The sequence below is a fragment of the Chlorocebus sabaeus genome, chromosome 27 (assembly GCF_047675955.1).
Source record: "Chlorocebus sabaeus isolate Y175 chromosome 27, mChlSab1.0.hap1, whole genome shotgun sequence".
Lineage (NCBI taxonomy): Eukaryota > Metazoa > Chordata > Mammalia > Primates > Cercopithecidae > Chlorocebus > Chlorocebus sabaeus.
In genome coordinates, this window is record NC_132930.1 from 25,114,458 (window position 1) to 25,135,265 (window position 20,808).

The following is a 20,808-nucleotide window of genomic DNA, read 5'->3' on the forward strand; positions in this document are numbered from 1 at the left end:
AAATGAAATGGAAAATGCTGAATCATGAAACTGATGTAATAGGAAATCAGAATGCCAAAAAAAAAAAAAAAAAAAAAAAAATGAGCAGTGTCATTGTCCAGAATTCATTTCACTTATATGGCATTGTCATTATTTGGCGTCTTCCTTTTTGGAAGCTAAAAACTACTTAGGAGATACTGGCAGGAATTAGAATTTGATTCTGAAGAAATTTGCCACCCAGCCCGTTTCTTTTAACGTTTTTTACTTCTTGAATGTTTCATTTCTTGAAGCAAGAAGGTGTAAAAATGGAAATTATAATTCTGCCTGTGCATCTACCTGTTGAGCAATCCGTGCCTTTACTCATATTTCAAAATGAGCCAATACCAAATTGTGTGGTTGGGCTTACTTCATATTTTCATAAGAAGTTGTCAGTTAACATGAATGATTTTTTTTTAACCCAAGAGATATTATTATTTAATATTTATGCCACAAGGTTACAGCACACAGGATCATAAATAAAACTGCCATGACAAATGACAAGATTTCAGTTTAAACAGATGATGCCTGTACACAGGGCCCTGCTGGCTACCCATAGAAGCAGAAGTGATGTTGTAGAGTGTTGCGTGAAACATTCATGTACAAATGGGCCGGGCCGGAAAGTTCCACATGGACATCTCAAGACCTGGCAAGGAGGGGGACTACTTCACCACAGTTCAGGAAGTCAGAGTCCGGAGAGCAAAGCTGGAGGGCCTAAGTGGGCTCTGCGAATAGAGACGGATGATGATGGAGCAAATATCGCTCATGTGAAAGTTCTGTGTGCACCAAGGGGGATTAAGAGAACAGGGGGAAAAATGGTGCCATGGATAGACTCAAGTGAGATAGTGAAGGGGTGAGGAAGGGCTCCAGAAAGAGTAATTTTAGAAAATACTGTGATGTGGAAAATAACTAGAGCATGGATGAATGTCTTGGCAGATGGAGAAGGAATGGATTTGGGGACCTCATGGTGGGGGGAAATGTCAGTGCTTCCTGCCTCTGTATACTTCCTTCAGATGAACTTCTGATACGCTTACTGTACAAGAGAGACTTTGATAAATAAGAGAGCCATTTTGCAAAGGATGCAAAAGGCCAATTTAAAAGGTAGTCTCCACATTTTGTTCTGAAGATCTGGCTGTTTACTAGGGATGTTGCTCTTGGGTTTGTACTACCTGAGATACTGCTGAAGGTAAGGCTTCTTGATCTTGGAGAAGCTTGGTGTGTGAATTGGGGAAAATGTAAATACCCATATGAAACCCTTGAAAAACATAAAACAATAGAGAGAAAATGCAAATGCATAATTGTGTGCATTTTGCTCAATCAAGGAATGCTACCTGGAGGAAGTGGTTGGTCAGGGGAATGGGGCTGGGCAGGTGCAGGGTAGAGATGGAGCAGAATAGCTCGGCAGGATCTCAGGAATATGTAGACTCTAGAGGAAGAAAGCTCTTTCATAATTTGAAAGCCTACATGGTAATAACAATAGCTTGCATTGTTCTAAGTCGTTTATAGGCATTATCCAGTATTTATTTTAGCAACAACCCTGTGAGGTAGGAGCTGTTATAATATCCATTTAGACGAGATAACAGAGATTCAGAGAGGTTAAGTTAGTTGCCCCAGGCCACACAGTCTGAGCTTGAAACCCAAGTCTGTCTCCCTCCAGAGCCCCAGCTCTAATCCACACTAGCTTATTGTCTTCTGGATTTTGCTGCTTGTAACTCATTCTTCATCGATGTACAGGCCATTAGCAAAGCTCTAGCAATTAGCAGCTACTGTGCAATTGGCCAGGATGTGAGGTCATGTCTAAAGTAATCTAAAATATACAAAGCAGGAAGTGCAGGCCACAGAATAGAAGCAGGATGTTAAAGTGGGGAAGAAAGGTAAAGCCAGAAAATATTTGCCATCGTTAATGAAGAGATAAAGGTTTGGGGGTTTTATGTAGTCCAGAGGCAGCTGGTGGAGTTTAGCATTTGAGTTTGGATGAATGTGCATACAAGTGTACAGCAAATGTGCCTTGGAATGCATTCCAAAGCCAAATTGCCTATGATTTGGGGACCAGTTCCTGTTTTGTGTTATCTTCACCTATTTGCCTGTTCACAAGGGCTGGAGGTTGAGATCAGCTTCTGAATAGATGCCTTTAGGCACCTGCCCTCACAGGGAGCATGCTTCCTGGAGTCAGGGTCCTGAGGAGTGGGCGCCTTCCTTCTCCATCGGCTGGGATGGAGTAACCTTCAGTATCAGCTCAAGAAGAGTACTGTGTCTGTAGCTAGGATACTGCCAAAGCATGAATAATGGTGATGAGGGCTGAAAGATAAGTCACGGAACGATGCCAAACAGATTTCTGAAAAGATGATCCCTGGTTCCAGCGGCTGCCAGAAAATTCTGAGGTCACCAAAGGTCAAGATGCAGAGAGCCTCCTCAGAGAGGGAGAGGGCCTCGAAAGCAAAGGATAATGAAATTGCTTCCACTGAGGTCGCGGGTGCTGAGTACTGTGCTCCACGCAGAACTTTCCCTGCCCAACAGGCCCTCTTGTTATTTTCTTACGCCATTAACTCTTACCTTCTTCCAACTTGGCTAGAACCAGCCTGAGGCTGCCCCAGCTGCCTGTCTGTGATAGTGGCACTTCTAGAAGACAATTTTGTCCATTCTAAGCTCTGGTCTCCAATGTATAATATTTTCTTATATGAAAAGATAAATCTCAGGATGGCCAGTATTGATGTCAGCTGTCGAGATGAAATGTTCAGAGTGGATATCTGCACTTGTTAGACAATCAGACTGAGGACAAAGAAGTAAGAGGACATTAACAGCACAGAGGCCGGGCGTGGTGGCTTATGCCTGTAATCCCAGCACTTTGGGAGGCCAAGGCAGGTGGATCACGAGGTCAGGAGATTGAGACCATCCTGGCCAACATGGTGAAACCCCATCTCTACTAAAAATACAAAAACTAGCTGGGTGTGGTGGTGGGCACCTGTAATCCCAGCTACTCGGGAGGCTGAGACAGGAGAATCGCTTGAACCTGGGAGGCGGAGGTTACAGTGAGCCGAGATCACGCCGCTGCGCTCCAGCCTGGAGACAGAGCGAGACTCTGCCTCAAAAGGAAAAACAAACAACAACAACAACAAAAAACAACACAGACACATGTGGGACAGTTAGCAGACGGTGGCTGTGACAGAGCCTCGTACAGGATTCTCTGTAAGTGACCACATACCCTCGGTCATCCATCTAAGAGTATTCATTAACCCCGCACTATGTGTGCAATGCAGGGCATAAGAAGATCAAAACGAGGTAAAGAGATCTGCAATTATCCAGCCTGAGGGAGAGGGATTATGAATATTTGAAAACAGAGATCATCCCCAAACCTCACATCAACCAATAGCTTCCATATTCATCCTGACCAGAGCTGCTAAAATCTCCCAAGCCATGGTGTTGGCCTCTTACCTTCTATTTCTTCTGGCTGCCTGTTGGCAAAAGTGTCAGAGCTAGAGGACAGGTAGGAGAGAATAACCCAGGCAATTCTCTGGGAAGACGGATAGACTGGAGTAGACCGTAAATAGCCTAAAGTGAATTCAGTTACCTTGTTTATTGGCTCATGCCATTCACCTGAGAAAGGAGTCGAGGGGCAGGAGGCATGTGCAGCCCATGAGGAATGGTTGATGGGATTCAGCCTTGGCAGGCCTTGTTTCCCATCTCTACCTGGAGAAGGGCTTAGTTATACTGGGGAACTGGCTGAGTCTGGCGTTTGTGTGTTTGTGGTTAAGGCAATATCTATCTTCTTCAAACTCAAGGCATGGCAGCATGGTGGCATTTTAGCTCCAACACTTTCAAGATGAGAATAAGGAAAGTCGTGAGATTCCCCAACCCTGTAGCCAGAAAGCAGTGACAGGTGTGTAAAGGCAAGGGCGTGAGTTGAGGGCATCATCTATGGGTGTTGTTAGAAGACAAGAGGCACACCGTCACTGACTTTGGAGTCAGCTGATGTGGATTTGAATTTTGGTTCTGCTTTTTGGTAGCTGGTTGACCTTGGGCAAGTTACTTACCCTCTCTGAAGGCATTCCATTGCCTCAGCTGTGCCAGTGGGGATGCTGTCTCCCCCTGTGGGCTGTTGTGAGGATTGGTTAGAAGGGAGAAGTCTATGAGGTCCCATGTGAGAGGAGGAAGTTAGAAGCCAGAGAGAAAAAAGGTTTAACACACCTGTCCCAGTGCCCAGTACACCGTAGGTACTCAATGAAATAAGCGCAAACCAACTTTAGGTAGCTTGGTGTGATGTGAGCTGGGAAGAAACAGCATATTAAATAGTATGGGGGAGAATCTTACACAACCAGGATTATTGATCATGACTGTGATGGTGTGGCTCTGGCCAGCTCTCAGGCTTAGGAAGCAACAATACTCAACTGGGAAATGCTTCCCTAAGCACATGCTGATTTTGAAGTCTGTATTGACATCATCTTTCATTTTGCTTAATTGCATGCTTTGTTGACTTAAACAGAATTTTTGCTTATATCTGGTAGGCAGAAATTACAAACATAGGCCCTTTAAGGCAAGACGCTTGCTTACCTTTTTGACCTAGGGAAAATGTGATCCAGCCAGTTTGAAGAGGAAGCCCTCCTGAGCCACAGTTTTCTTAGGAAAAGAATGGGGCAGAATGGTCAGGAATGAGAAAAACAGTTATTGTTTTCTTATCGTACCCACCCACAGACATGTGTACGTGCCAATGAACTCGTAGCAAGATGTGAACGACTTAAAGTTTCCCAATCTCTCTGTCCCTTCCTTAAATACCAAGTGGAGACCAGATGGAGAACAAAGCCAAGTTTCCTCAGCTCTTTGGAACAAGGGAGGGTGATGTGAACAGCATCTCTTCTTATTGATTTTGCTTAAAGGAATCAAATGCAGTCAGCCTAAAAGAAGTTTAGGTCATATTGATAGTTTTGTTTTCCATCCAGAAGATACATAAATTCATCTGTTTCTGGATTCCCAGGCTGAATTCAATGCATTTAGATCTCCTATTTGGGGTCTTCTATCATGAACACACATTAACTGGCCCATTTCTTTCTTTTTTTAAAAAAAAGTTTACAATACATGCACATTTACACAGAAATAAGAGAATCTATGTTTTGTGACTGTGCATGACATTGTCAAATCTGACTTTGATGAGGGCTCACATCTGGTATAAACATATTTGAGGTCTCAAGCATCTTTCAGGACCCAGCTCCGTTGTGTGCAAAATGGATCAGTATGTTGCTTTCAAGGTGGAACATCTATTGTAGCTGCCTAAATGGCATAATTTGAGGGACACAGATGCCCCTCTTCACCCCAAATATCTTGCTTAGAGTTGTGGTGCCTTTAGACTGTGCTTTTAAGGCATTATCTCCACAAAGCCGGCACAGAAATACAGATACATGACATTACCTCAGTATTTTTTCATTATCACAGTGACATAGATGAACTTGCCAGATAAACAGGAACTCAGCAGAGGGTCGAGGGATGAGAAATCTTAAAAAATTAATTCGTATTTTTGGTGTGGAGAAATGGAAACGGTCCTAGAATGTAGGGCAGTTGTCTGAAAGGTCTAGAAGGACAAAATAGCTGGGAGAAGTTTGCCCCAAATGGGTAAGGTGGGTGCCAAGGTGCCACCTTCCCTGACCTCACAGTTCCCCAGCTAAGCCCTGACCCCCAGGGACCAATAAGATGCCAAAGGGTAAGGGCTATTTGGAAGGAATTAACGAGGCTGGGAGAAAAACAGAGAAACAATGGGGACCCCTTACAAGAGAACTTAGAGTATAAGAAAAAGGCAGTGGAGACTCAAAACTGATCAAGTCGTTTGGTTTATATGCAAGTGCCCCCAGGGCCACTGAGGCATCTGGCAGAAATGCTCACACCCAGTGCTTTTTTCTTTTTCCCTGAGATGGAATCTCACTCTGTTGCCCAGGCTGGAGTGCGGTGGTGCAATCTCGTCTCACTGCCACCTTTGCCTCCCGGTTTCAAGTGATTCTCCTGCTTTAGCCTCCTGAGTAGCTGGGATTACAGGTGCCTGCCACCACGCCTGGCTAATTTTGTTTTGTATTTTTAGCAGAGACAGGGTTTCACCGTGTTGACCAGGCTGGTCTCAAACTCCTGACCTCAAGTGATCCGCCCCCCTCAGCCTCCCAGAGTGCTGGGACTACAGGCATGAGCCACTGCACCCAGCCCCAGTGCTTTATTTCAGCAAGAAACACTTACCAAATTCTTACTGTGTGTCAGACTCTATCTTAGAAGCTGGAAACATAACAATGACATAGACTCTGAACTCATAATTTCTAAACAAAGGAACATGCAGATAAATTTTCAGCTTGTATTAATGCAACCTGGCATGTGAAAATACCTATGAAGGCTGGACACGTGTCATGCCTGTAGCTGGAACTCTTCAAGTTAATTGCCTTATTTTCCTGGCAGGAAACAGCTTATAACCACACACATGACTTGAGCCAGGAAGTCAACTTCAGCTTAATCAATATTTAGAGTGTGATGTGTTGCTAATCAGTGTTGGTTTTGTGCATAGCAGAGGTAGCCACGACTCGTGGTGAATCAGCTGCCCACAGGGTCTGCTACAAGCCACTGGATGCCAGCTTCCTTCATTGCATAAGTGCCTCAAAGCACCTTCTTGGAGGGTTTAGACCATGTTCTGCACAAGCCACGTAGGGTGATTTTGAGGCCCTCTTTGGGGCCAACACACCCTCATTAACTTAAGGAAACGTTGCCCCACCCTGAAGTTTCTCTTCTCTTGTACTCCAGCTGTCATTCAAGCTTCTCCTACTTGTCAAACAATCCATCTCAGTCCTTGAAATTTGATCTCTTTGCCTAGATTAATTTCATGTTATCCTCTGACTTAGATCTTTTCTGAAAGAAACAATAGCAAAATGTCAACACTCTCTGCCAGGGAACCTTAGGAAAATACAGAATCAAGTCCCATCAACTACACACATATGAAATGATGCCCTGTTGCGCTATTCACCCCGTTTCTCCTATATGACAACTCCTAACAAAGCATATCTTCTGTCACCTTTTGTTCTTCAAAACTCTATGTGGGATAATAGCTTGATAATTGGCTGGGCACTGTGGCTCATGCTGTAATCCCAGCACTTTGGGAGGCCGAGGTGGTTGGATCCCCTGAGGTCAGAAGTTGGAGACCAGTCTGGCCAACATGGTGGAACTCGGTCTCTACTAAAAACACAAAAATTACCCTGGCGTGGTGGTGCGTGCCTGTAGTCCCAGGTGCTTGGGAGGCTGAGGTACGAGAATCACTTGAACCTGGGAGGCAGAGGTTGCAGTGAGCTGAGATTGTGCCATTGCACTCAAGCCTGGGTGACAGAGCGAGACTCAGTCTCAAAAAAAAAAAAAAAGCTTGATAATTTAGAAAAGAAGTTGGCAAACTATAGGCCTGTGGGCTTGTCCAGTCAGCCGCCTGTTTCTGTAAAAAAAGTTGTATGGGACCATGGCCATACTCATTCAGTTATGTGTTGTCCCTATGGCTGTTTCAAAGTGTCCCTGCAAAACCTAAAATATTTACCATCTGGCTTTTTTTTTTTTTTTTAAACCAAGAAATTCAGCTGACCTCAAATTTAGAATAGCACTATCCAGGAGAAATACAATATGAACCACAAATTTCAAGCCACATATATAATTTTAAATTCTCTAGTAGCTATGTTAAAAAAGTAAAGAGAAGCTGAGCACAGTGGCTCACGCCTGTAATCCCAACACTTTAGGAGGCCGAGGCACGTGGATCACCTGAGGTCATGAGTTCGAGACCAGCCTGGCCAACATGGCAAAACCCTGTCTCTACTAAAAATACAAAAATTAGCCGGGCGTGGTGGCACATGCCTGTGATCTCAGCTGCTCAGGAGACTGAGGCAGGAGAATCGCTAGAACCCGGGAGGCAGAGATTGCAATGAGCCAAGATTGCCCCATTGTACTCCAGCCTGGATGAGAGGGCGAGACTTCATCTCAAAAAAAAAAAAAAAAGTAAGGAGAGCAGGCATAATGAATATTAATATATTTTATTTAATTCAGTGTGTCCAAATATTGTCAACATATAATTAATATAAAAATTATTAATGAAGTATTTTGCAGCCCTTTTTTTTATACGAAGGCTTTGAAATTCAATGTATATATTTACACTTACAGCACATCTCAAATCAGACCAGCCACATTACAAGTGCTTAATATGACCTGTGACTACCATGTTGAATAACATATATATAGCACCTATATACCTTGAGGTAACTTTTACTGTACCTGAGACTTTGAAACAGGTGAAAATGAAATAATCTTCAAATGAGTATATGGAGAGTTTTTTTGAAACAGAATTTGAAGGGACAGCTCTGTGGAGAGTACGTGGTGAAGTGTGTATATGCCTTCTTATTTTTATTTTTAGAGGGACAGGGCCTTACTCTATTGCCCAGGCTGGAGTGGATTGGCACTATCATAGCTCACTGTAACCTTGAATTTTGAGGCTCAAGTGATCTTGCTGCCTTGACCTCCCAAAGCACTGGGATTACCAGCATGAGCCACAGCACCCGGCTTGTATATACCTCCATTATCCACAATGTTATAAGCATGGACCATCAAACAAAACTGAAACCATGCTCAGGGTGCTGTGCTAATTAATAAAGAAAAGTGGACTGGTGCACTTTTAGCAGTGAGATGTAAAATAATGAACATGGTTATTATGAACTGCACTTTTCTAGTAAAATCAAATGGCCTTTCCCCAAGCATTCTGTTTAAAAGAGGTTTTCACTGGAGGTCCTAGCATCCATCAGCATTAAAAATCTGACACCCCCCATCCCCACTCAGAAAAATGTCAGTGGGAGAGCTGAGCCTGGGTGAGTTTTTAAGGTATACGAGGAAGAGGTTTCAAGTCATTCTTTGGGAAAAAAGAAAGTGTGATATTTAATCCACCTCTGCATGTCCTGGGCGCTGGGCTGCCTTTTGTCTCACAAAATAAGCAAATGTCTTATTTGACATTTGACTTATTTGTGGGATTAGTGAGGCAAACATTCGGGGCATTGCTTTGGAATAAGGCGTGTTGGTCACCCATCGGCTGATTCCGTTTCCACCAGCACCAGTGATCTCTGGCCCTGGGTGAAACTCTGTTGTGGACTTAACACTGTGATTTGCATCTTGAGGATAGGGGCGACATCTTGGCACATCTGGCTGAATGAATAAACCAGTGTTCATGGACAAATGCTGGGTGCATCCCTGTTCATGTGGAAGCAGAATTTAGCCTAGAGTTCCCAGGCGGCCACGGAATGGTAACCATTAGTCACCACTGATATCATTTGCTATGGCGTGGGGAAGGTGGGAGTGGGCGGGCGGCTAGAAGAGGAGCCAGGTTTCTAGGCTTGCCTTTGCTAACCCACCAGCTGGGTGGTGTCGGAGAATGTCACCTCTTGATTGTCATTTTCTTATCTGCAGAATAAGAGAGTAGACTGGCTTGTCACCAGACTCATCCATTGTAACGTTCTCTGCTTCTAATTATGAGATGGTTTTTATATGTGTTTCTTCCCTGTAAGCTGGCAGTATGAATGAGAACATAAAACAATTAAACCTCTCCTGGGGGGGGTGGCACGGACAGTTTGCACTGTACCCCCTTCTTTATATATCTCTTCCCACAGGTTTCCCATGACTGGTCAAAAGGAATTGCCAGCCCTTCTCCTATTCTCTCTGCCATTTGCAGAAGACACAGTTTCCACTGTGACCCTTTTTTTTTTTGAGACAGAGTCTCACTCAGGCTGGAATGCAGTGGCACGATATCGGCTCACTGCAAGCTCTGCCTCCCGGGTTCAAGCGATTCTCCTGCCTCAGCCTCCCGAGTAGCTGGGACTACAGACATGTGCCACCACGCCCGGCTAATATTTGTATTTTTTGAGAGACGGGGTTTCACCATGTTGGCCAGGATGGTCTCAATCTCTTGACATCGTGAACCACCCACCTCAGCCTCTCAAAGTGCTGGGATTACTGGTGTGAGCCACCACGCCTAGCCCACTTTGACCTTTTAGGACAGTTGCTTTCTCCTCACCTACTTAAAAAAAAAAATTGTGTAGTACACAATTCAAAAGTTAGGGAAGGATATACAGTGCATCTCTCTCTCTCTCTCTCCCCCTCTTTTTTTTTTTTTTTTTGAGACGGAGTCTCGCTCTGTCACCTAGGCTTGAGTGCAGTGTCATGATCTTGGCTCACTGCAAGCTCCGCCTCCTGGGTTCATGCCATTCTCCTGCCTCAGCCTCCCGAGTAGCTGGGACTACAGGCACCCGCCACCACGCCCGGCTAATTTTTTGTATTTTTAGTAGAGTTGGGGTTTCACTGTGTTAGCCAGGATGGTCTCGATCTCCTGACCTCATGATCCACCGGCCTTGGCCTCCCAAAGTGCTGGGATTACAGGTGTGAGCCACCGCGCCCGGCGCATCTCTCTCTTTTATGCTGTCTCCTGGTCACCTCATTCTTGTCTGTGTAAGCAACCAGTGATATGTGTATTCAAGTGAATATGCACATGTACATATATATGTGTGTGTGGTGTGTGTGTGTATTTAATCCAAATGGTATTTCTGAATCTGTTTTTAAAAAGCAAGCAAAAAAATGGGAAGTGACTGCCAGTGGGTACTGGGTTTCATTTTGGGGCAATGAAATGTTTGAAAATTGATTGTTGTAATGATTGATTGTTGACTAACTATAAATCTACTAGAAAACATTGCAACTTACACTTTCAATGTGTGAATTGTGTGGTGTGAATCACATTCCAGCAAACCTGGAATTTCAAAACCTGGGCTGGGAGCGGTGACTCACGCCTGTAATCCCAGCACTTTGGGAGGCCGAGATAGGTGGATTACCTGAGGTCAGAAGTTGGAGAGCAGCCTGGCCAACTTGGTGAAACCCCATCTCTACTAAAAATACAAAAATTAGCCAGGTATAGTGGCAGGTGTCTGTAATCCCAGCTACTTGGGAGGCTGAGGCAGGACAATCACTTGAACCCGGGAGGCAGAGGTTGCAGTGAACTGAGATTGTGTCACTGCACTCCAGCCTGGGTGACAGAGTGAGACTCCATCTCAAAAAAAAGAAAATCCTGAAAATTCAAAAACAAACAAACAAAAAACAGACACAAAACCCTTTGAGATCATTCCGTTATCTGTACGTGAAGAGCTTCTTCCTTTTAATAGCTGTGTAGTACTCTACGAGTGGATGTACTCTTTTTATTTAACCAGCTCCCTCTTGATGGTTATTTAGGCTCCCTATGTCCTGCAATTACAAACTGTACTGAAGTGAAAATCTACACAAACATCATTTTGCACAACTTTGAGTGTATTTGTAGGTTAAACTCCTAGAAGTGAGATTGTTGGTGCAGAGGGTGAGTGCATTTATAACTTTAGTAGGTATTACTTGATTGGCCTCATAGAGATTAGAGATTACTGCCACCAGCAATACATAAGAGGGCATGCTTCCTACACTCTGGTCAGTACAATGCGTTATCTGACTTTTTGATCTTTGCAAATCTAGTAGGTAATGGTATCTCGGCGCAGTTTCAGTTTGCATTTATCTTACTGTGAATGAGCATTTACCTGTTGATTAACTATGTCGTTTGCTCATTTTTGTATGAATTGTTAGCCTTGTTTCTAATTGACATTGACTATCAGTTGCTTTAAAAGGAGACACCACCCCCTTGTACAGAAACCTTTGTTGATTCTTTGCTGTCAGTAGAATAAAAGTTCACATTCCTTGGGCTGGGACTCAGTGTTCTCCAGGGCCAAACTCTACTTTTCTTTTTTTTTTTTTTTTTTTTTTTTTTGAGAGAGAGTCTTGCTCTGTCGCCCAGGGTGGAGTGCAGTGGCCAGATCTCAGCTCACTGCAAGCTCCGCCTCCCGGGTTCACGCCATTCTCCTGCCTCAGCCTCCTGAGTAGCTGGGACTACAGGCGCCCGCCACTACGCCCGGCTAGTTTTTTTTTGTATTTTTAGTAGAGACGGGGTTTCACCGTGTTAGCCAGGATGGTCTCGATCTCCTGACCTCGTGATCCGCCCGTCTCGGCCTCCCAAAGTGCTGGGATTACAGGCTTGAGCCACCGCGCCCGGCCTCTACTTTTCTTTTCAACCTCATACCTGCGTGTTCACATAACTACTTTCTATTCCCTAAATATACCTGCATTCCCCTGCCTCTTGCCCGGCTTATGCTGTTCACACCCTTTGCAGTGCCTTTGCCTTGTCTCCCTACCTGAAGAACTTCTTTTCATCCCTCAAAGCCCAACTGAGATACCATTGCTTCCATAAAGCCTATCCCAGACCTTCCAGTTAGAATTATTCTCTCCCAGTGCTGTGCACCCTTGGGCTTGTTTACAGTTTGGTGGGAACACTGACCACGTTTTGCCTGTATTGCCCTTATTTATAGACATGATTCCCTGATACCGAATTTCATGTCTTGTCCATCTTTGCCTCTCCCACAGTTCTAAGTCAGAATTGAAAAAAAGAGTTTTTATTTCTTTCCTCAGAGGAGACCAAAGTGACTTTTTTCTTTTAAATTGTGGTAAAAATATGCATGCATTAAAATATACCATTTTAATCATTTGTAAGTGTATGTAGATCAGCAGTGTTAAGGACATTCCCATTATTGTGCAACCAGCACCACTTTCTATCTCCACACTATTTCATCGTCCCAAACTGAATCTCTAGACCCATTACATCCTAACTCCTCAATCTCCTCTTCCCTTAGACCCTGGTAACCTCTATTGTACCTTCTCTCTCTGTGAGTTTGACTACTCTAGGCACTTCATGTAGGTGGATGATATAATATCTGTTCTTTTGTGTCTAGCTTGTTTTACTTAGCATCACGTCCTCAAAGTTCATCCATTTTACAGCATATATCAGAATTTCATTCCCTTCTATGGGCTGAATAATATTCCATCCCACGTATATACCACATTTTTTCTACCCATTCATCCATGAATGGACCCTTGGGGTTGCTTTTGGCTAGTGTGAGTAATGCCGTTATGAACATGAGTGTACAAATAGATCTCTTCAAGTCTTTGCTTTAAATTTTTGGGGTGTATATCCAGAAGTGGAATTGCTGGATCTGATCATATCATAATTCTTTTTTGAGATGCAGTCTCGCTCTGTTCCCCAGGCTAGAGTGCAGTGGCGTGATCTTGGCTCACTGCAACCTCCACCTCCCAGGTTCAAGCAATTCTCCTGCCTCAGCCTCCCAAATAGCTGGAATTACAGGTGCGCACCACCATGCCTGGCTGATTTTTGTATTATTAGTAGAGACAGGGTTTCATCATGTTTACCAGGCTGGTCTTGAACTCCTGACCTCAGGTGATCCACCCACCTCAGCCTCCCAAAGTTCTGGGATTACAGGCATGAGCCACCACGCCCGGCCTGATCATATGATCATACTATGTTTAATTTATTTGAGGAACTGCTATACTGCTTTCCATAGTAGCTGCACCATTTTACATTCTCACTAAGAGTGCCTAAGGGTTCCAGATTCTCCACATCTTTACCAACACTTGTTATTTTCTGTGTGTGTGTGTGTGTTTTATAATAGCCACCCTAATGGATATGCAGTGGTCCAAAGTGACCTTTTTCTATCGTGTTTTGGATACCTGAATCACAAAGTCATATTTAGGAGAGCTCTTAGCATTCATATATCAGCACCTCATGCTCAAAACCTTGCCTCGATTTCATGACCAGATAAACATTCAGCTAAAATCTTTCTTGGTGCATGTAGCATCATCTATGGTGAAAGAATTGGACAACACAGCCCATCGTCTGAGCTTGCTTGTGTGTGACCAGGAGCAATAGAAGCCTCTCGCCTGTCCATATATCACGCAGGCTTGCCCTGGCTTCAAACTTATGGGAGAAAAAGGGGCCAGCGTGGCATCCCTGTTATGTTCCCTTGAGGGTGCACTTTACACTTTTTTGCCACCCTTTGACTTGGTACTGTCGGACCCACCACTTAAAGTCAGGACAATGGTTTGAAAATGTCTGAAGCTGTGTTGTCTCTGTTTTATTCTAAGGCAGGTTCCATTGCTACTGGGTTTGTTGTGAACCAGCTTCTGCCTTTGAAAACCAACTCTAGAATTATTGCCACGTAGATGTGACAGTCACATTCTGATCAGCAGATGTTACTGGGTCTGGGGAGAGAGTTTAATGTGACCTCATCTTCCATTGTATTTGTGTGTTGGTTTTTCCCCAATTCTTCAGTAGTGGTTTTGACATCTTTTATCTCCTGCATTCATTCATTGCTTTATAGAGACTGATATTTTTTATCCCAGGAAAATAATGATTCACGTATCTGTTATGATGACGATTTTTAAACTTTCTGTATTGCTAACTTTCTTTTTCTTTTTTTCAGAATGTTGTACCGTCTTTGGGTAGGCAGACTTCCCTGACGACATCAGTGATACCCAAAGCTGAGCAGACCGTGGCTTACAAAGACTTTATTTATTTCACTGTCTTTGAAGGAAATGTTCGCAACGTTTCTGAAGTCTCGGTTGAGTATTTATGCTCTCAGCCTTGTGTTGTCAATTTGGAAGCAGTTGTTTCATCCGAGTTCAGAAGTAGCATTCCCGTGTACAAAAAAAGGTGGAAGAATGAGAAACATCTTCACACCAGCAGGACACAAATAGTACATGTGAAATTTCCAAGCATTATGGTTTACAGAGATGATTATTTCATCAGACATTCCATCTCTGTATCTGCAGTGATAGTACGCGCCTGGATTACTCACAAATACAGTGGCGGAGACTGGAATGTTAAATGGGAGGAAAACTTGCTCCATGCTGTAGCAAAGAATTATACCCTCCTGCAGACCATCCCACCTTTTGAACGCCCTTTCAAAGATCATCAAGTGTGCCTTGAGTGGAACATGGGTTATATTTGGAACCTTCAGGCAAACAGGATTCCACAGTGTCCTCTGGAAAATGGTAGGTCATCTCTCTTGCTAGGAACCTAATTCTCATTTTTTTCAGATAGCCTGTATCATGAGCGAACGGCAGGAGAAAACTCTTCTATTAGTGATGGGGGATACAGGGAAAATGGAGGGACACATTGAGTCTGTAACTTTGAAGTCTGAAGACAAAAGGAGAAAAATTAAAATGGGAAGAGAGGAGAAAGATTAGTAGAGAGCAGGACAAAAGATGAAAGAGCAGAACAAAGGAGCTGAGGAAGAGGACTTTGAGAGGGTTAGATCTGCTTTAAGCTGGAAAGGAGTATTCATGCCACCGAAACAAGAATTGGGAAAATTTTCCCATTCCCCGCAAGCCCTATAAATTTCCTTTTTTTTTTTTTTGAGACAGAGTTTTGTTCTGTTGCCCTCGCTCGGTGGACTGCAACCTCTGCCTCCCGAGTTCAAGCAATTCTCCTGCCTCAGCCTCCTGAGTAGCTGGGATTACAGGTGCCCGCCACCATGCCGGGCTAATTTTTGTATTTTTAGTATAGATGGAGTTTCATCATGTTGGCCAGGCTGGTCTCAAACTCCTGACCTCAGGCGATCTGCCTGCCTCTGCCTCCCAAAGTGCTAGAATTACAGGTGTGAGACACTATATCCGGCCTCTATTATTTTTAAGCAGAGTGTTTTATCCTGGAGGAGATGTGAACCTAAAGGAACCCTTCCGACGGAAAGGGAGGTTGTATTACAGAATGGTAACCTCTGGCTGGGCAGGATTCCTGCCCTGCCACTTTCTATCTCTGTAACCTTGGAACTCTCTGAGCCTCAGTTTTCCTATCTGTAAAATGGGGATAATAAACAGTTCCTTCAGAGCAGTACTGTGAGGACTAAATGAGATGTGATTGCTTAGCACATCATCAGCTCTCAGTGAGAAGCTGTGATGATGATATAGTCCACACTCTGTGTTTTATCCTAATTGCCACATGGTCACAACCTTAGCAGGACCAATCCTGGAGGCTCCCAGGCCCTTCTGCAGCCTTTGTGAAGCCCTGGGACTGGAGATCTCAGGTGTGTGCTGAGAGGCGGCACTCTGAAGTTCTCTCCATTGTGCAAGGAGCGCCTTGCTCTGTGAATGCCGAGTGCCTGCCAGCTCTTCTTCTGCCCCCTCAGTGGGGAGCCCTCCACAGCTGTTTCCTCAACTGTGGCCCTAGGACCACCTATGACAGAATCACAAATGTTTGTTGCAAATGCAAATTCCTAGGCCCCGTCCTTCATCTACTTAGTTGGGATCTGCGGGGGTGGAGGAAGGCCTGGAATCGGCATTTTAAACACCTTCCTCACGACTCTGATGCAACCTAAAACTTGAGAACCTGCAGGCCAGGGACAGAGCTGGTTGGACTTAGGATTGCTAAGGTTCCGGTGACCCGACTCCCAGCCAGGCTTGGCAGGCAGAGGACATCCATGGGCTTGTGGCAACAGACCCTTCCGCAGGAAGTGCCTGACAGCTCAACTTCAACAGGACGGGTGTAGGACAAGGGGACTTAAGGACATGCTCTCTAAGTTTTTCCTCTAGCAATCAACTTCTTGTCACCTCTGGAATGGGATTTCTGGTGGGCTCTCTTTGCGGAAATAATGGCTATGGCAATTTCTTGGTACTGTCCCAAAACAGCTCTGCATCAAATGAAAACTGAAAGGACTTGTGTCACCATACGTGATAGCTGCTCAGAGGCCACTTACCCTAGAACTGGCACACATGACATATTCCAAAACTTTTTCTTGTTTTGAGACAGGATTTCACTCTGTTACCCAAGCTGGAGTGCAGTGGCATGATCATAACTCACTATAGCCTCAACATCCTGGGCTCAAGCAATCCTCCTACCTCAGCCTCCCGAGTAGCTGGGACCACAGGCATGCACCACCACACCCAGCTGATTTTTAAATTTTTTTGTAGAGATGGGGTCTTCCTATGTTGCCCAGGCTGGTCTTCAACTCCTAGGCTCAAGCAATCCTCCCGCCTTGGCCTTCCAAAGTGCTAGATTAAAACTATTTTGAAATAATTACAGATTCACAGAAAGTTGCAAAGGCTACAGAGTCCCCTGTGTGTCCTCACCCCAGCTTCCTCATTTTCCATATCTACAGTGCAAAATCAAAACTGGGGAAGTAATGCTGATCTAATACTGTTAACTGGACTCCAAGACCTTATTCAGATTTTACCATTTTTTACAGGGGCTCCTGTGTTTGTGTAGATCTATACAATTTTAACCTACGTTTTAATAGCCCTGTCTGTCTGGCTTATTCTGCGTTTGTGTGGTGCTTTAAATGAAAAGATATCTAGGAGATGAAAGCAAATTCCCTTTCTGCGTGTGTGCACATAGCGGGGAGGGTGGGGTGGGTAGTTAAATGTCTGAAAGCAGTCAAGTCAATCATTTTGATGATCAGTGTGCCTCCCTCTTCCAGGCAGAGCCCCATGCAGGCATCTGTCTGGAATACCTTGCACAGGGCTACCTAATTTGTTAAGGGGAAGAGAGCATGGGGCACACACAGCCACAGTTTGCTGTACCTCTGACTTTGGCAGGGATTAATGATTCCATTTCATATTTGACACATCATGTATTTCTCATTGAAGAATGACTGAATTGCAAGCTGGAAGTTTCCAAATGAAATCATTTAACGAACTGGCTCAGTTCTTAGTGTGCCTGAATATGCCCTTAAAATGTGAAACGTCTTTTCCTTCTTTTGTTGTTTCTTCTCATATTCACAAGGCTTGGGAACAGCACAGTGGGGTTTTTCTCCTCACCTGCTTCAGAGCATTACCTCAGGAGTGAGAATTAAACCATAATGCAGAGAAAACCCTTTCCCAAGAGTTAAAGTCACTGAAAATGGTGGGGAGCTCCATGCACCCTCAAAATAAGCTCTGATCACAAGGCTGTGATTTGTTTACCGAAAAAGGGGCACACATTCTTCCTTCTTCAAAAGACGGGTCACAAGAGCGTCTGCAGTGGCCCCATGGAAAACATCTATGACCTTTGTTCCAGATCTGGGCTGTGGGGATGGAAGGGGGCCAGGCCTCTGGTTTGTTTTTTAGCAGGGGCTTCTTGATGAACAAGAATCAAGTCAGAACAAGATGGCATTAGTGAGGCTCCGATCTGAGCCACAGGGGGCCTGTCATGTATGGTCCCTGTCTCAGCCAGCACTGATGTGGGGTTTCAGGGAAGGCTTTCTGTGTCAAGTGCCTGGTGTCCTACGATGGCCCTGCCTCTGAACTGAAGTACTCCCTGACTTGCTTTCATTTTCCTTTTCATGTATAAAAAGAGTCAAAGTCCCTGTGCCCTGGTGTTCTGAAAGTGTGCTTGGAGGACCTCCACCACTGGCTTTGCCGAGGCTCCCGAGGTGAGGGCTGCGTGTGTCCAGACATGGCTTTCAGCAGCTTATCTCCTTTGCCAGGCCAGACCCGGCCAGGCCATGAGGCTGATGTTTGGTGGAGATGCAGCAGATGTTTACCCAGCCCTGCAGGGAAAACCTGACCCGGATGAGAAGTCAGTGGCCATTGGGAACATGTGTGTGCCACGACTCGACCACGTGCCCCCGGTGCACCTGTTGCTGCTGCATCCTGGGTGTGGGGGGCATACGTAGCCATAGGCAGACTGTGAATCTACCTAGTGTGGCTTATTTCCTTGAGGGAAGGGACTGGGCATTTCTGGTGTCCCTCCCAAATCACATGTGTGACTGACTCACACTGGAGTCACGGAAAGAAAGGAATCAGCCATGCAGGCTGGTGACTTGGGCCCCAGACCTGGGGACCCACCTGGACTTCTCTTCCTGTCATACTCTATTTTGAGAGTCACCTAGTGCTGACTGTATGTGTCACATATTGAGTCCTTTCTTGCATTTCTCACCACATGGAGTGCCGTCGTCGTGGTCTAAGCCGTCATCCTCCTGTCTGGACTCCTGGCACTGCCTGCAAGTGGCCCCCCAGTTTTGCCCATCATACCCTCTTGGCCCCCCACCAGCAGCCAGTGCAAGCTGATCGCATCACTCCCTGATTAAACCCCCCAGTTCCTCCCATTGCCCACTGATCCCAGTTAAGATCAACCCATGCCCCTTACTCTGTGGGACTCTGTCCCTGTCCCCTTGCAGCCTCATGTCCCACCATGCACACCCTTCCTGACTGCTTCCAGCAACAGGAGGCCTCCTTGCTTCTCCTGCAGCATACCGAGTTCATTCTTACTTTGGGACATGTGTGTGACTGCTCCCTCCACCTAAGTGCTCTTCTCCCAGATCACCACATGGCCACTTCCTTACCTCACTCACCCCTCTGCTCCAATGCCATCTCCTCAAGATGGCTCCCCCAGCCACCTTATCTAAGACAGCAGGCCCACCCCCACCGCCCTGCCTGTCATTGTCCACCTTCATTTTCCTTCCTAGCCTGATCACCACTGGATGGTTTCAGTGAATATCTTTAGTTGCCTATGTGCCTATTGCCTGGTCCACACTGGAGCACAAGCTCCACGAGGCCAGGGGACTTGTTTGCTTTGTTCTGATGCTGAGCATAGAGCCCTGCACTCATGACTATTTGTTGATTGAATGAATGCTCTTAGCCAAGGGGGAAGCCCTTGCAGGGCTGTGTTGCCACAAGAGGGAGTGTGTGGGGGTGGGGGTGGCTGTGCTCCTTCCCTAGGGCCACTGCACACACTCTGCAGCTTCCCAGACAAACCCACCGGGGCTGTGCTAGTTAAGTCTGCAGGCTTCTCCTGTTCAGGGATTCTCCTTTGCAGCCACAGGTAAGCTCAGCTTCCCCTTTGTGGTTTAAGTCTTTGATTCCCCACCCCTATGTCTTTGCTAAAGCAGTTTCTTTCCCCTAGTATAGTTCCTGTTCCGCCCCGACTCCCCCAGCCCACGAAGCAACACCTCCCCCCACTGCCACCTTCCATGCCTGCTTGGCAAAATCATGCCCCTATTTCAACAACTGGCTCAAATTTCTAACACTTTTCTAGCCCCTACCCTGAAGTTTTGTTGAGTTTTTTTTTAATTTCCACAACCAGAAATTAACTTCCTAACTGCTGGCCATCAGAATGCTCTATTGGTACTGCTCCTATGACATGTATCATGATTCATTCAATTAAACAAAGATTGAGCACCTATTATGGATCAATTTCTTTACTGAGTGTGAAGGCTCAAAGAAGAGGACAAAGCCACTCTCTTTAACGTGGCTACCAATAGTTACAGTCACTTACTGCTACTGAGCATTTGCTATGTGCCAGGCACTGTCAAAGTGCTTTATATGGTTTACCTGGTTATCTAATTTTTTTTTTTTTTTTTGAGACAGAGTCTTGCTCTGTCATCCAGGCTGGAGTGCAGTGGTGCGATCTCAGCTCTGCCTCCCGGGTTCATGCGATTCTCTTGCCTCAACCTCCTGAGTAGTTGGTGTTACAGATGTGTGCCACCATGCCCAGCTAATTTTTGTATTTTCAGTAGAGACAGTGTTTCGCTATGTTGGCCAGACTGGTCTCAAACTCCTGTCCTCAAGTGATCTGCCTGCATCGGCCCCCAAAGTGCTGGGATTACAAAGTGCTGGGTGAACTATAGTGTCTGGCCCATTGTTACTTAATTTAATTTGCCCAATATTCCACTGGGATATTTACCAAGGAGAAAACAGAAAACTGACTCAGAGAGATAGAGTAGCTTGTCTAAGTTTGCACAGCTATTAATGAAGATGCTGGAGTTTGAACCTGGGTAGTTTGGTTCCCAAATCCCACACTTAATTCATCAGGCTAAACTACCAGGTGATGTCATGAAGCTATGTATTTATTTTAAGTCATTAATTCACTGAAAAACAGTTCCTGAGCAACCTGCATGTGTTAAGCACTTTGTGTGGCTTCTTCACAGAGGAGGT

The 20,808-nt window shown here is 45.1% G+C and overlaps 1 protein-coding gene across 1 annotated transcript in view; it reads left to right on the plus strand.

Moving 5' to 3' along the window:
- SEL1L3 (SEL1L family member 3) overlaps positions 1–20,808 on the plus strand; it is a 117,420-nt gene that overhangs the window by 1,288 nt on the left and 95,324 nt on the right. The window contains exon 2 of the mRNA XM_008017714.3: positions 14,382–14,952. Within this exon, the coding sequence (XP_008015905.3) occupies positions 14,382–14,952 (571 nt within the window). The remainder of the gene's footprint in view (positions 1–14,381; positions 14,953–20,808) is intronic.